Source organism: Xenopus laevis, chromosome 2L, assembly GCF_017654675.1.
Source record: "Xenopus laevis strain J_2021 chromosome 2L, Xenopus_laevis_v10.1, whole genome shotgun sequence".
NCBI lineage: Eukaryota > Metazoa > Chordata > Amphibia > Anura > Pipidae > Xenopus > Xenopus laevis.
In genome coordinates this window covers 165,157,894-165,172,700 of record NC_054373.1, presented here as the reverse complement: position 1 = coordinate 165,172,700, position 14,807 = coordinate 165,157,894, and the positions used below count along the sequence as shown (strand labels likewise).

The 14,807-nt window shown below is 40.0% G+C and overlaps 1 protein-coding gene across 1 annotated transcript in view; it reads right to left on the bottom strand.

Annotated features, from left to right (window-relative positions):
• usp12.L (ubiquitin specific peptidase 12 L homeolog) overlaps positions 1-14,807 on the bottom strand; it is a 40,995-nt gene that overhangs the window by 7,369 nt on the left and 18,819 nt on the right. The window contains 4 exon segments of the mRNA NM_001095928.1: positions 815-891; positions 2,400-2,629; positions 6,594-6,807; positions 10,397-10,477. Coding sequence (NP_001089397.1) covers positions 815-891; positions 2,400-2,629; positions 6,594-6,807; positions 10,397-10,477 — 602 coding nt within the window.

Below are 14,807 nucleotides of genomic sequence, written 5' to 3'. Positions count from 1 at the left end.
TGATTATACAGAGATACGATAAATTTGAACTGTTTATTACTGTGTTGTCGAGGATGTATCAAGCTGGAAAATAAAATCTATAAAAAAAAAAAAAAGATCTGTGTCTCCAAAGATGCCCCAGTAGCTCCCCATCTTCTTTTCTGCTGATTCACTGCACATGCTCTGTGCTGCTGTCACTTACTGAGCTTAGGGACCCACTCACAATATACAGTACACATAGAATAGAAATGTCACAATATAAGGCTGATTAGTAATTAATACAGATAATTACTACATGGCAGCACAAAAAACCAGTGCAATTAGCATCAGAATTTAATAATCAGCCCTGTAGCATCAGCTTATATTACAGGGGAAGCTCATTTTCTGCTGGATAATTAGTGACGAGCCCTAAGCTTAGCTTCTCAACAGCTGCTCAGAGCCCACTGAGCATGTGAGTGTCACAGACACTTTCCAAGATGGTGACCCCCTGTGACAAGTTTGAAGTCCTGGATCATTGCTGCTGTTGACAAGCTGAAACTGGTGCAATAAGATCAGTATAGAAAATATGGCATTTTTAGCCATTCAAATTTAGGGTTTAGTTCTCCTTTAAGTTCCAAACTGGAGATCTGCTGAACAAAAAGTGAAATAAATTCCAAAAACCCCTATCATGCTAAAGGTTAATTTAAAGGTGAACTACACCTTGCAACAAACAAAAAAAGCATCACTAAGCACAGCATTTCCAGGTACACCTTCCTCTTATTCAGACCTGGATAGTCCTGTATGTACTGAACCCCATTACAAGAACACAATGAATTAAATATAACATAGCAGTTACCTTAAACAATGAGTGATTGATGTGTTCTGCTCCACATCCACAGAAAGATCTAAAAAATCCTCATCTTTGCTGCTTATCTGTAGTGAGAAATAACAGAACAACAAATGGTACAGTCAGAATGGTATCACCACATTTTTAAAAGCCTCTTTTTGATAAAGAGAAAATTCAGAGGAAATGCCGCGGTTCTTTAATTAAGACTGTATCCAATGTACGGATATCGCACACACAAGCATCTGATACCTAGATCATGCACTCGGCATTTTGGCAAACATAGATTTTTTTTCATACAGTTTGACTGATTTCAGGATAAACTTTTATATCTTGTTAAAGGGGTGGTTCACCTTCGAGTTAACTTTTATCATGTTTTAGAATTGTTAATTAGTAACTTTTCAATTGGCCTTAATTTTTTTTATTTATTTTTTTTAAAGTTTTTGAAACATTTGCGGTCTTCTTCTGACTCCTTCCAGCGTTCAAATGGGGGTCACTGACCCCATCTAAAAACAAATGCTCTGTAAATGTATTGTTATTTCTACTTTTTATTACTCATGTTTATATTCAGCCTCTCCTATTATTTAATCTTAATTTGGACCCTAGCAACTAGACTGCTGAAATTGCAATCTGGAGAGCTGCTGAATAAAAAGCTAAATAACTCAAAAACCATATAGACCGGTATGGGATCCATTAACATGGAAACCTTTTATTCAGAATTCCAAATTACGGAAAGGCCATCTCCCATAGACTCCATTCTATACAAATAGTCCAAATATTTAAGAATGATTTCCTTTTTCTCTGTAATAATTAGGGATGCACCGAATCCACAATTTGGGATTCGTCCTTATCCCCGAATCCTTGGTGAAAGATTCGGCCGAATACTTGCATATGCAAATTAGGGACAGGAGAGCAAAAAGTGGAAAAATTCTTCTTTTGTGATGAAAAATCAAGTGATTTCCCTACCCGCCTCTAATTTACATATGCAAATTAGGATTCGGATTGGTCAGGCACAAGAATTCGACCGAATCCTAATCCTGCTGAAAAAGGCTGAATCCCGAACTGAATCCTGCATCCCTAGTAATAATAAAACAGTACATTGTTCTTGATCCAAACGAAGATTGGAACCTTATTGGAAGCAAAACCAGCCTATTGGGTTTATTTAATGTTTACATGATTTTCTAGTAGGCAAAGTATGAAGATCCAAATTACAGAAAGATCCGTTATCTGGAAAACCTCAGGTCCCAAGCATTCTGGATAACAGGTCCCATACCTGTACTAGAAAAATTAAAACAAACTGCCAATAGTCTCAGAATATCTCTACATCATGATAAAAGTTAGTTTAAAATAGGGATGCACCGAATCCAGGATTCGGTTCCCAATTCGGCCTTTTTCAGCAGGATTCTGATTGGCCGAATCCTTCTGCCCGCCGAACCGAACCGATATGCAAATTAGGATTTGGTTCGGTATTCGGCCTAATCTTTCACGAAGGGGGCTCCGTCAAATCCAAAATAATGGATTCTGTGCATCCTTAGTTTAAAAGTGAACAACCCATTTAAGGTTCTGGGTAGGAAGGACAGAAAATAGATGGTATTACCGTTTCACACGTAAGACACCGGGTTTCGTTCGTCAGAGTTCCCTGAAAGATCTCGTGGACCCAGGTGGGATCAGGTGCACTATTGTTGTTTTCGTTGTCAATGTTACCATTAGGGATCCTTCCATTCTGTTTCTCTTGCTTGCGCTCCTCTTGCAAAATGTCGGCTATTGTGTTTAGTAGATAGTTCAGGAATTCATGAGCGTCCTGTTGCATGTAGTTGTCAAATAGCTCTGGAAAACAAAAACACACAGGAAGAGAGATTTAAAAAAAATAATATAAAAAAAGGTTTCAACATTCTGAATTGTACTGAGGTGGACAGCAGTGCACAAGGATATGGTGTGCAGAAGGTATTACTTTACTGCATTGTGGGCCTGCTGGAAAACTTGTACTATCACAGCACTGACTTTATCACCACTGTGAATGCTAATAATTGTATCAACTAAATGTTTCCAAATTGTAAAAGTTTAGAGTCTGCACCTGAAATACTGAGCTGCCAGACTGAAATACCAGAGACGCGAACATTCAACTTTAAACTTAGATTTTGGAAAAACAGTAAAAAATAAATAATGGAAAGTAATTAAAAAAAAATCTGAAAACAACTGAACTGAAAAAAAAGTGTTTGAAGGTGCACAACCCCTTTAAAGGGCAAGTCAACCCGAAAAATACTTTTTTGTCTAAAAAAAGAAAACAATTTTAAGCAACTTTGCAATAAACATTAATTACATTTTTATAATGGTTTTTAAGTTATTTGAAAGCAGTGTCTGTCTCTTTCTATTCTCTGCCCTGGTGTCTCAGACTGTTGATACAATATGAGACAAGGCAGGTGACAGACCTGTCTTTGCTGGGGAACTAAGACTTTTGCAACATTGTTTAAAAGGTAACAACCAGGAGTTGAGCAAATGCTGCTTTCAATAATTGTTTTTACATATATCTTTAAAAGCACTGAATGTATATCGGAAAGTTGCTTAGAATTATGTTTTCTTTTATTAGGTCGATTTTTATTTTAGGGTTGACTTGCCCTTTAAATGTTTGAAGATTTACAGGGATGAATCAAAAAAATATTGATTGTTTTGTAGGATGGATACCCACCATTATAAACCCCATGTGTGTCCCGTGTGTATGTTTTTTATACACACACTTTAGGTGAATTCCTGGATAAGGCAAACATAATGGAAAATAGAATGTGTTTATTTTGTCCAGAAATCTATAATGAAGATTTTAAGTTAAACGGAGTATTTATAAAATGTATATATATCTGCCTCAGGTTGTGTGTAGTAGAGTCCTGCAGCGGGTCGAGTACCCACGGGATAGCCGCAAAAACCTGCAGTACCCTGCGGGTTGCGTGTAGAAGTTCCAGGTGCGGGTATATACGCGGGTCGGCAGTTCTACGGGTCATGGGTCAGGCCGCAGGTCTTCTCAATAGCGATTTTTACTCCTTTTTTCTGATCATGCTTACTTCCTATGATGTCACTTCCAGTTTACAATGACAGCACTTCTCGTTTTACTCCATTTTTTTCTGATCATGCCTACTTCCGATGATGTCACTTCTGGTCTACAATGACAACACTTCCTGATTCTTGATGGTCAGCGGGTCGCAGGTCCGGGTTGCGGATTGCAGGTCGGGTACGGGTTCCAAAAAATGGCCCCTCGCAGGACTCTAGTGTGTAGTACTGAGCAGAAATGAGTAGAATTCAGAAAAGTGATTTAGTTTTCTAACAAATTGAAAGCGGTTGCTGATTTTACTGCTTTCGTTTTTTCGAAGTCGCTGAAGTTGCCTCATGATGTAACTTCGGGCGACTTAAGAAAGCAGAAGTGATCCGAGTGCCATCCCACTGCCAATTTACATTCTAGCTGGCGGGAAGGCAGTTCAGGGAGATTAGTCGCCCAACGACAAATCTCTTCTTCTTCGGGCAACTAATCTCCTTAAATAGCAGTGCTTGTCTCTGTTCTAAGGCTCGTTGACACCCATCTCTGCACACAGCCATGCACAACTCACTTAAATGAGAAGGTGGCATTTACAACAGACACTTCTAAGGGTAATGGCACACGAGGGGATTTGTTGCCCAGAGGAAGTCTGCGCTACCATGGACGACAAATCTCCCGATAATTCCTTCCAATTCAATAACATTCATTGGAAATGTGCCTTCTTCCACATTTCCCTTCCTCTAAGCCAGATTGCTGCACATAATGTGTTTTATAAGTGGCAACCTGAATGTTAGCGATGGGGAAGGTATTTTCAGGTATTTTCTCCATGGATGGCAAATCTCCTTGTGTGTCATAAGCCCAAGAGTAGGTGGGAATTGGTCTGGAACACATGATTGACCATTCCTTAACGGAGAACTAAACTCTAAAAATGAATGTGGCTAAAAATGCCATATTTTATATACTGAACTTATTGCACCAGCCTAAAGTTTCAGCTTGTCAATAGCAGCAATGATCCAGAATTTCAAACTTGTCACAGGGGGTCACCATCTTGGAAAGTGTCTGTGACACTCACATGCTCAGTGGGCTCTGAGCAGCTGTTGAGAAGCTAAGCTTAGGACTCTTTATTAATTATCCAGCAGAAAATGAGGTTTGTCTGTAATATAAGCTGATGCTACAGGGCTGATTATTAAATTCTGATAATTGTACTGGTTTCTGTGCTGCCATGTAGTAATTATCTGTATTAATTACTAATCAGACTTATATTGTGGCATTTATATTCTATGTGTACAGTATATTGTGAGTGGGTCGCTAAGCTCAGTAAGCGACAGCAGCACAGAGCATGTGCAGTAAAAGAAGATGGGGAGCTACTGGGGCATCTTTGGAGACACATATCTTTACTGCTAAAGGGCTGTGGTTGCCTTGGGCTGGTACAGAAGCATAAAACACAATATACAACATTTCTAGCTACTTCTTTAGTAAAGCTTTAGTTCTCCTTTAAAGGCAAAATATACTCACTTATTGACTCATTTAGTTGGGCACGTGTAGAAGAAGAGAAGACGGGGAGCTACTGGGGCATCTTTGGAGACATAGATTTTTACTGCTAAATGGCTGTGGTTGCCTTGGGCTGGTATAGAAGCACAAAACATAACATCCAAAAACGTTTCCCAATTTGTGCCTGAACTGACATGAAGTTGGCATAAATTAGTGGAGTGCAGGTAAGCCTGGAACCCAACGGACCTGTGGGTTCAGGTCGACATCTACAAATTCTGTGCAGGTTGCAGGTGGGTTTGAGCAGAACACCTCCTTCCACACCACCCCGCCCACAACCTCACTATGCCCTACTTCCCTTCAGGTAGTCTGCATTATATAGTCGCAAGCCCTGCACCCCTTTGACATCAGAGATGGGTGGGTCAGCACAACTCTATAAATATTGGTGACTGGTTGGAAGCAGGCGAGTTAAGGTGGCCATAGACGCACAGATAATATTGTATGAAAAAACAAATTTTCGTACAATATTCGGTGCGTGTATGGTGGGAAAAGAGCCGACCGATATCGGCAGAAGACTTGGATATCGGTCGGCTCGATGATCAGGCTGGACGGAAAATTTTGATCGGGTGCCTTTGCCTTTGAAGTTACCCAAACATCTGCCATTGTTAGTGCTGAATCGTCAGATACAGGTAGAATTCTATTGTTTCTACTTGTATATCTGACGATTCAGCTCTACACGTGTGTGTTGAAACAAACAATCTTTCTTGGAAAGATCTTTTCCAAGAAACATTGTAATTGTTACATCTATGGCCACCCTCAGAGTCAGGTCTTTTGTCTTTTAGAACCACTACAATAAGCGAGTTATTTATCAAAGGTCGAATTTTATATACGTTGAAAGAACTTGCGACTCGAATGGTTTCTAATTTAAAAAAACAAAACTTGAATAGAAAAAATTTGAAACAGTGAGTTCGGTGTTGACAACCTGAAAACTCAAATTGATCGAGTTCCCAGACCAAAGGAAACAAGATTCAAATAATTTATATAGTTTGATTAAAGTTTATTTTGCTTGACTAACATGATAACATAGGATTTGGGATAATTTTTTTAGGGGACTGGTCCCCCTTTAATGAGATTACAGGAGGTTGATGAAAGGTGACAGAGGAGGTTGTGGAAACTAAACCTGGAACTATCACAGTTTAGGCAAAACTACAGCTATAAATGGAGCCAGTGTGGCCTTTACAGAACCTATAAAAAAAAACAAGGAAGAAAATAAAATATTACCATTTTCTTTCCGTAGCCTGGTGATAAATTTCTTGGGAGGGATTACTCCAACCTTTTTCTTCTGGGTGGCAATACTGTGGAACAGATCTGACAAGCAAGTGAGAAGATTCTCTTTCTTCCTAGGCTGGCTTTTGTAAGCAAGGACTTTCTCCCGAAACGGCCGACAGAAATAAAGTGCTTGAAGAACGGAATTGCAGTAGCAGGTGTTCCCAAACTAACAAGCAGAAGAAAAAAAAGAAGAAAAGTTACACATGCAACATAAACTGGTGCACCTCAAAGGTCAACAGTGTCCCATTTACTCAATTGAATCTGGCCGCACGCAGACCATATAATAGGTCATTGTTCAGTCAGTTGCTATAATAACAAAATTATCAACAAAAAAAAAACACTAAATGAAGAAGCCTCAATATAGAATTGTTCTTTTTCCATTCAATAATCACTAAAAATATTTATGGGAAAAATAATTGTTATTTCCAACCAATAATTGTCAGCTTGTCTCAGATACTTTTTTTGAGAGACTCTGCAGAGAAGACAAGACAATTATCACGCGGTAACATTACTCCAAGCACATTTCTGGAAACCAGTTCAGTGACATACTTTTGGGAGAAAAACAAGTAAATGCTTAAAAGGGTGGTTCACCTTTAAATTAACTTTTAGTATGTTATAGAACAGCTAATTCTAAGCAAAGTTTCAATTGGCCTCTATTAATACTTTTTTTTTTTTTTTTTACAGTTTTTTTTAATTATTTGCCTTCTTTTTGTGCCTATTTTCAGCTTCCAAATGGGGGTCACTGACCACATTCAAAAAACAAAATGTTCTGCAAGGTTACAAATGTATTGTTATTGCTACTTTTTATTACTCATCTTATTCAATTCTATACTATTCAGCCCTCTCCTATTCATATTCCAGTCTCTTATTCAAAGTAATGCATGGTTGCTAGGGGAATTTGAAACCGAGCACCCAGATTGCTGAAATTGCAACTAAATAAAAAATGAAATAACTCAAAAAACAGAGCTGCACATTAGTGATGTGTGGGCTGGTCTGATACCCGCGGGTCGGGCAGATTCAGGCTGACTTCAGCACTCCATTTGTGGGTCGTGGGCGGGTTCATATACTGGCAGCTTCCATTTTTATAGGCACTTGCTCACCCCGCCCCTTTTGTTAAGTAATGGGCAGCCCACACTTCGTATGAGGGAGGGAGCTACCAGTGTGAGAAGCCATGTTGGGGCATGATTAGGGTTGCCACCCGGCCGGTAAAATACCTGCCAAGGCCGGGGCCGGTATTACAAATTTACCGGCAATGTAGCTGCTGGTAAATTTGTAATACGATCAAAAGGAGCCCTCGACCTGCCCCCAATCCCCTGCAACTTACCTTTTTCTTTGCCTCTTCTAGCGTCCGCGGGTCTCCGTTGTGTGGCCCCACCCCTTTTGATGGCAAGCCCTGCCCCTTTTGACATCACACCCGCCCCTTTTGAGGCCCCGCCCCCAGCAGCCGGTAAAAAAAATATATAAAAGGTGGCAACCCTAGGCATGATTAGTGAAAGCCAGAGCTTGCTCATTATCTGAATGTGTGTGACATCATAAGCTCATTATGTGCATATGATCTGACCAACATGACCGCTCACTCTGGGACCTCCCTCCTGGTCCAAGTGCTGGCGGGCCAGTTTTTTTTTTTTTTTAAAAAAAGCTACCATTACCCCCAACCGGAGTGCAGGCTCTTTTAACCCACACCTTTGTTTGGGGAAAGTAATGTCCATTAACTCAAGTTAAGGAACCTATGAAATTAAACATGTTATAGTTCAATTTTAGTTCTGAAATATCAACAGTATAAAGAGCACCAGAACTTTCAGGGTGGCTCTGAAAAGTTAAATGGAAGACTTTGCATATTAAACAGGAAAGGGAAGAATAACAATGAAGAGACGTCAATTTAAGAAATTATTTAATGGAAGCAAAAAACCGTGACTAAGAACTGCTGATGTTTAAAATCATCAGAAAATATGCATATAAATGAGGCCTATTTATGAATATGAACAATACCAAATAATTGAACCAACCTAATGTGGACGTCATTGCTGCTTACATACCGGATTAAATCCTAACGGAATACTTGCCAGGCATTGTACATTGTAAAGCCCCGGCTGCCAAAGCTCTAGAATCTACACTTCAGGGTTCATCTTTGATTTGTGCATGAAGTATACTTACTGGAAAACAGAATCAAAACCAGCAGACGGCACTTCTGGAAAGGGGTTTATTGGGGTTGCTGCTGCAAAACCTAACGTGTTTCGGGAGTAAATCCCTTAGTCATAGGTCCTATGACTAAGGGATTTACTCCCGAAACGCGTTAGGTTTTGCAGCAGCAACCCCAATAAACCCCTTTCCAGAAGTGCCATCTGCTGGTTTTGATTCTGTTGGAAGTTAGCAGTGGGGACACTGCTTGACGGAGCACCTGGTTGGGAGAACGCGGTGAGCAGTAGCGGTCCTTTTCTCTTCGTTCTCATACTTACTGGAAACATGTGACATGGCAAAACCAGAGGACCCAGGCAGATAAAGTGTTAAAGGGGTGGTTCACCATTAAGTTCAATTTTGGTATGTTATAGAATGGCCAATTAAAGCAACTTTTCAGTTAGTCTTCATTATTTATTTTATATAGTTTTTGAATTATTTGCCTTCTTCTTCTGACTCTTTCCAGCTTTTAAAATGCAGCCACTGACCCCATCTAAAAATCAAATGCTCTGTAAGGCTACACATTTACTGTTATTTCTACTTTTTATTACTCCTCTTTCTATTCAGGCCTCTCCTATCATATTCCAGTCTCTTATTCAAATCAGTGCATGGTTGCTAGGGTACTTGTGGTGCTAGCAACCAGATTACAGAAACTGCAAACTGAGAGCTGCTGAATAAAAAGCTGAATAACTCAAAAATCCCAAATAATAAAAAATCATAACCAATTGCAAATTGTCTTAGAATATCACTCTCTACATCATACTAAAAGTTATCTCAGAGGTGAACTACCCCTTTAATGGCTTTATGGAGGGACCGCCCCTAGGTTGAGCTCTTATGCATGCCATCTTCCTCTTTCTATTTCTATAGGTGCGTGCTCACCCCGCTCCACCCTTTTTGTGATATCATCACCAGGATGGGCCTATAAATAAACTCGACCCACAAATCACTAGTGGGGTGCTCACTTCTGCCCTACCCATCACTAGGGTTGCTAACTGGCCAGTATTTTACCAGCCTGGCCAGTAAAAATGTTGTTTGATGCCAATGTTATTTATAGGGAAAAACCACAAAAATATAGGAAGGCTGGTATTTTTTTCCCAAAAAAGTTGGCAACCCTACCCATCACTGACACTGGGAAGAAGGCAGTGCAAACGCACAGAACAAAAATGTTTGCCCTGTGGACATGCCAATCACTATCCACAAATTTAGAGAAGGGGAGGGTGGAAGATTATATGGTCCCGCTAATTACAAACCCAGGGTTTGCAAGTGGTTTACTGGACAAACAAAAAAATGATTCACAAGATAATTCGTTTATAAATGGTTATTACTTTCAATGGATAGGGGTTTGATAAAACGGTTTAGTTCTCCTTTAAAAAGCATCAAAAAGTGGCATTTTATGTCAGGAATGTAAAGCCATCAAACAAAGGTTTGTACAGTTGCCACTGAGAATCAACAATAGAACAACAGGATTTTTATTAAATAAGATGATTTACTCTTTTCACAAAGTGGACATTTTCTGCATCGTTTGCAGGTTTCCATGCCCAGTTAAAGAGGAAAAAAAAAAGAAAGCGGCGTTTACTTACATTTACTAATCCGAAATAGTGCTCATTTACTGGAAACTGTTCCGGCCCAATCTCTTTCTCTAAAGCTGAGGCATTGGCGCCCTAAGGGGGTTAAGAGAAAAAAAAACAATGAACATTTGAGACAAAATATTATCAACACATAGAGAATAGCGGTTTGACATAAAGAACACTACTAAAAGGTATGGGACCGGCTATCCAGAATGCTCTGGACCTGGGGTTTTCTGGATAACAGATCTTTCCATAATTTGGTTCTTCATACCTTAAGTCTACTAGAAAATGTTTTAAATAAACCCAATTGTTTCCAATAAGGATTAATTATATCATAGTTTAGATCAAGTACCAGGTACTGTTTTATTATTACAGAGAAAAAGAAAATAATTTTTAAAAATGTGGATTATTCGTATAAAATGGAATCTATGGGAGACGGCCTTTGCGTAATTCAGAGCTTTCTGGATATTGGATATATTCAGATAAAGGATACCTGTACTATTCAATTCAGCTGATTTTTTAATCAATTCTCTTCCACTACAGATGGAAGGCAAGTTACAGCCGCGCTCTGTATTACGGGTAAATCCAAATGAGAGTGCATGATGATCTGTTGCCTAGCAACTCGACTCCATTCATATGAGCAAAGTCAGCAGCAAGCGCCTACACCCCTCTCTCAAAATCACGTGCTTGTGGGTGAATGCCTGTAATAATTAGGGATGCACCGAATCCAGGATTCGGTTCGGGATTCGGCCTTTATCAGCAAGATTTGGATTCGGCCGAATCCTTCTGCTCGGCCCAACTGAATCCGAATTTGCATATGCAAATTAGGGGCGGGGAGGAAAATCATGTGACTTTTTGTCACAAAACAAGGAAGTAAAAAATATTTTCCCCTTCCAACCCTTCATTTGCATATCCAAATTAGGATTCGGTTCAGTATTTGGCCGAAATTTTTGCACAGGATTCGGGGGTTCGGCTGAATCCAAAATAGTGGATTCGGTGCATCCCTAGTAATAATGTCACTATACAGAGATACAGCAGTAAAAATAAGTATTGAACACGTCAAAGTTTTTCTCAAAAATATATTTCTAATGGGGCTATTGACATGAAATTTACACTAGATGCCGTTAACAGCAAATACAAAGAAACCAAAACAAATAAGTCCATAAATAATAAGTATTAAACACATGAAGAAAAGGAGGCAAAAAAAGGCATGGAAAGCTAAGAAACCTGCCGAAATCTGTCAGTATTGAGAAAGCAATCCTGCTCCATATCAGTGAAAATTAATATCAGATGGTTTAACCCTAATTGATGGCCTATAAAAAGGTTTCTCATTCCCAAGGTATCACACAAGAAGCTTCTCATGATGGGTAAAAGCAAAGAGCTCTCTCAAGATCTTCCCAACCTTATTGTTGCAAAACATACTGATGGCATTGGTTACAGACAAACTTTTGAGCTTCTGAATGTTCCAATGAGCACCGTTTGGGTCATAATTCGGGAGTGGAAAGAAAATAATTTCACCCTAAACCGGCCACCACCAGGAGCTCCTCGCAAGATTTCTGAGTTGGAGTCAAAAGAATAATCAGTAGAGTTGTCCAAGAGCCAAGGATCACTCCCAGAGAGCTTCAGAAAGACCTTGAATTAACCGCTACAGTTGTTTCAAAGAAAACAATAAGTAATGCACTCAACCGACATGGCCTCTTTTGGAATATACGGAAAATTCAAATAGGAAGAGACCCACTACTAGTAAAGCAGTAGCCCAAGTATATATAAAGTTAAAAAGACTTTATTAGGACAAACATTAGTATAACGCTTTTCATGCCTGAAAGTAAGCCTATGAGTAAGTGCCCACTCAGGCACGAAATGCGTTAGGCTAATGTATGTCCTAATAAAGTCTTTTTAACTTTATATATACTTGGGCTACTGCTTTACTAGTAGTAGGTCTCTTCCTATTTGAATTTTCTGTATATTCCAAAAAATTATTGGTACCCTTTGGACTGAGGGTTTTCCACAGGAAGAGACCACTCTATAACTTTTTTCTTCTTTATTTTGAGCTACGATTTTTGTTCAAAGAACAAGAGTCAAACACCATTGTTTATTTGTTTTTCTATGCACGCTCATGACGCAAGACTCCACTGCTGAAGACAAGGCATGTTGAAGCTCGTTTAAAGTTTGCTGCACAACATTTGGACAAGCCAATGAAATTCTGGGAGAATATAATATGGTCAGATGAAACCAAATTGAACTCTTTGGAAGTCGTTGCACACACACCATGTTTGGAGGAGAACTGGTACTGCACATCACCCCAAAAACACCATACCAACAGTGAAGTTTGGAGGTGGGAACATCATGGTGTGGGGCTGTTTTTCAGCAGATGGTACTGACAGACTTTTATATTATTGAAGGAAGCATGAATGGAGAAATGCACCGGGACATTTTTGATAAGAATCTGCTGCCCTCTACCAGGATGCAGAGGATGAAATGATGTAAAACACACAGCCAAGGAAACTCTCAATTGGTTTCAATCACCCGAAATTAGAATTTTCAATTCGAACCCTTGATAAATCTGCCCCTTCAAGGGGGACTCCGGCTTCCAAACCAAAATTTGATAAAGAGGCCCACATATCATAGAAACCCCTAATATACCCATCACCGTTATCCGTTCCTACAAAAAGTATGAATTAATGCCATTTTCTATGCTGAAATCCAGCTGTTTAACAGTTATTTTCTTTCTGCATCATTTGAAATCCTGGCAGGGAAGGAGGGACTAAACACTGATGTTACAAATTGTAACAACTTCTCCACAGCTTACAGACAGCATGCAGAAACTACATAACCCACAATGCATTGCACTGTGATGTTCTGTCCCTTATTGAAATCACATGTGCAGGGAATTGTGAGGTTTGGAGGATGCAGTCTGAGGACAGATGGCTGTTGATACAAAGTACCGTATATACTCAAGTATAAGCCAAGTTTTTCAGCACTCAAAATGTGCTGAAAAAGTCTACCTCAGCTTATACTTGAGTCAGTACCTGCAGACAAGCCCTCTCCCGCTGCCTTCTCTCTGCGCACTTAAGACTGTACGATGGAAGTAGGAATGTGCACTGTTTGCTCGATCACGTTGACTTGAGGAGCGGCGCGTCCTGCCATTTATGTGAGTGTGGGAAGTGATCTCCGGATGGAGTTCGGCAGCGATACAATCCCACCTGCTTCCAGCAGCAGCAGCCTCCCACGTACACAGAGGAGGGACAGGCTGATCCGCCAGCCCACACCTGCAGGTCCCGGCTTTTTTCCTACGAGTGCAGCTAATTAGGCAGCAGCGTGCAAGTCTAACGTGCCCACTCCCCGGGGACCCTCGGGCTCTTTGGGCAAATGCTCCCAGCTCGGCTAAAGAGAAATGGCTACTAGTGAGTGTCTTCACCACAGCCTGTAACCTGCTTCCCTTGTTGGAGCAATTATACTATAAAGGGTAATGGCAGAGGGGTTAATACCCTCTAGGACTGTGGCTGTGGGATAGCAGGTATAGTAGGGAGAGATGACAATGACAATTCTGAAGGGAGGGGTTGAAGGGCTAAGCAAGCAGGACAGAAGCAGGAGAACAAATGAATGAAGCAGCTGAGCTGTTTGCTTTTCAGAGACCAGAGTAAGAGGTATGTAAATAATGTAGTGAGGCATTTCATTGATTAGATTTTTGTTGTGACCAAATTTAGGAAAACTTACCTACTAGTAGCTGCTGCATTTCTCACCCTAGGCTTATACTCAAATCAATATGTTTTCCCAGTGTTTGTAGGCAAAATTAGGTACGTCGGCTTATACTCAGGACAGCTTATACTCAAGTATATACGGTAACAGTAGTCAAGACAGCTCAGCAAAATAGTCAGACAGATCAGGAGAGCAGGGGGCTAGGCTTAGGGAACTGTTCCAAACCATTACAAATCATGCATATTTTTTAATTGATGTATGTTGCAAAGTTACTTTTGTGTTTACTTTTCAAAAAGCTCAAGTTATGTTTTTGTGGAGTTCCCCTTTAATGTATGGACTGATTTTTTTTTTTATTTCTTTGTATGTGTGGATTACTTGGGTTGTTACCGACATCCAGTGTAAATGTCATGTCAATAGCCCCATTAATAATATATTTACTAAGAAAACCATTGACGTGTCCAATACTTATTTCCCCTGCTGTATATCCATCTAGTTACTGGCGATCCCAGGGAGAGGTCTGATACAGGCCCATATGTACCAGATTATTGGCCTGCCACTGCCGTGCATTTGGAAATCTTGTTCCATTATAGTTTATGCCATGCCTCCTGGATTTGCAATAAAGGATAAGAGCACAGCTGACTAAGCAATTACGAGCCAGTAACTGCATGGAGATGATTGGGAAGTGAGGCCAGTGGCTGCTGCGGAGTAGTCCAGACATATGCCG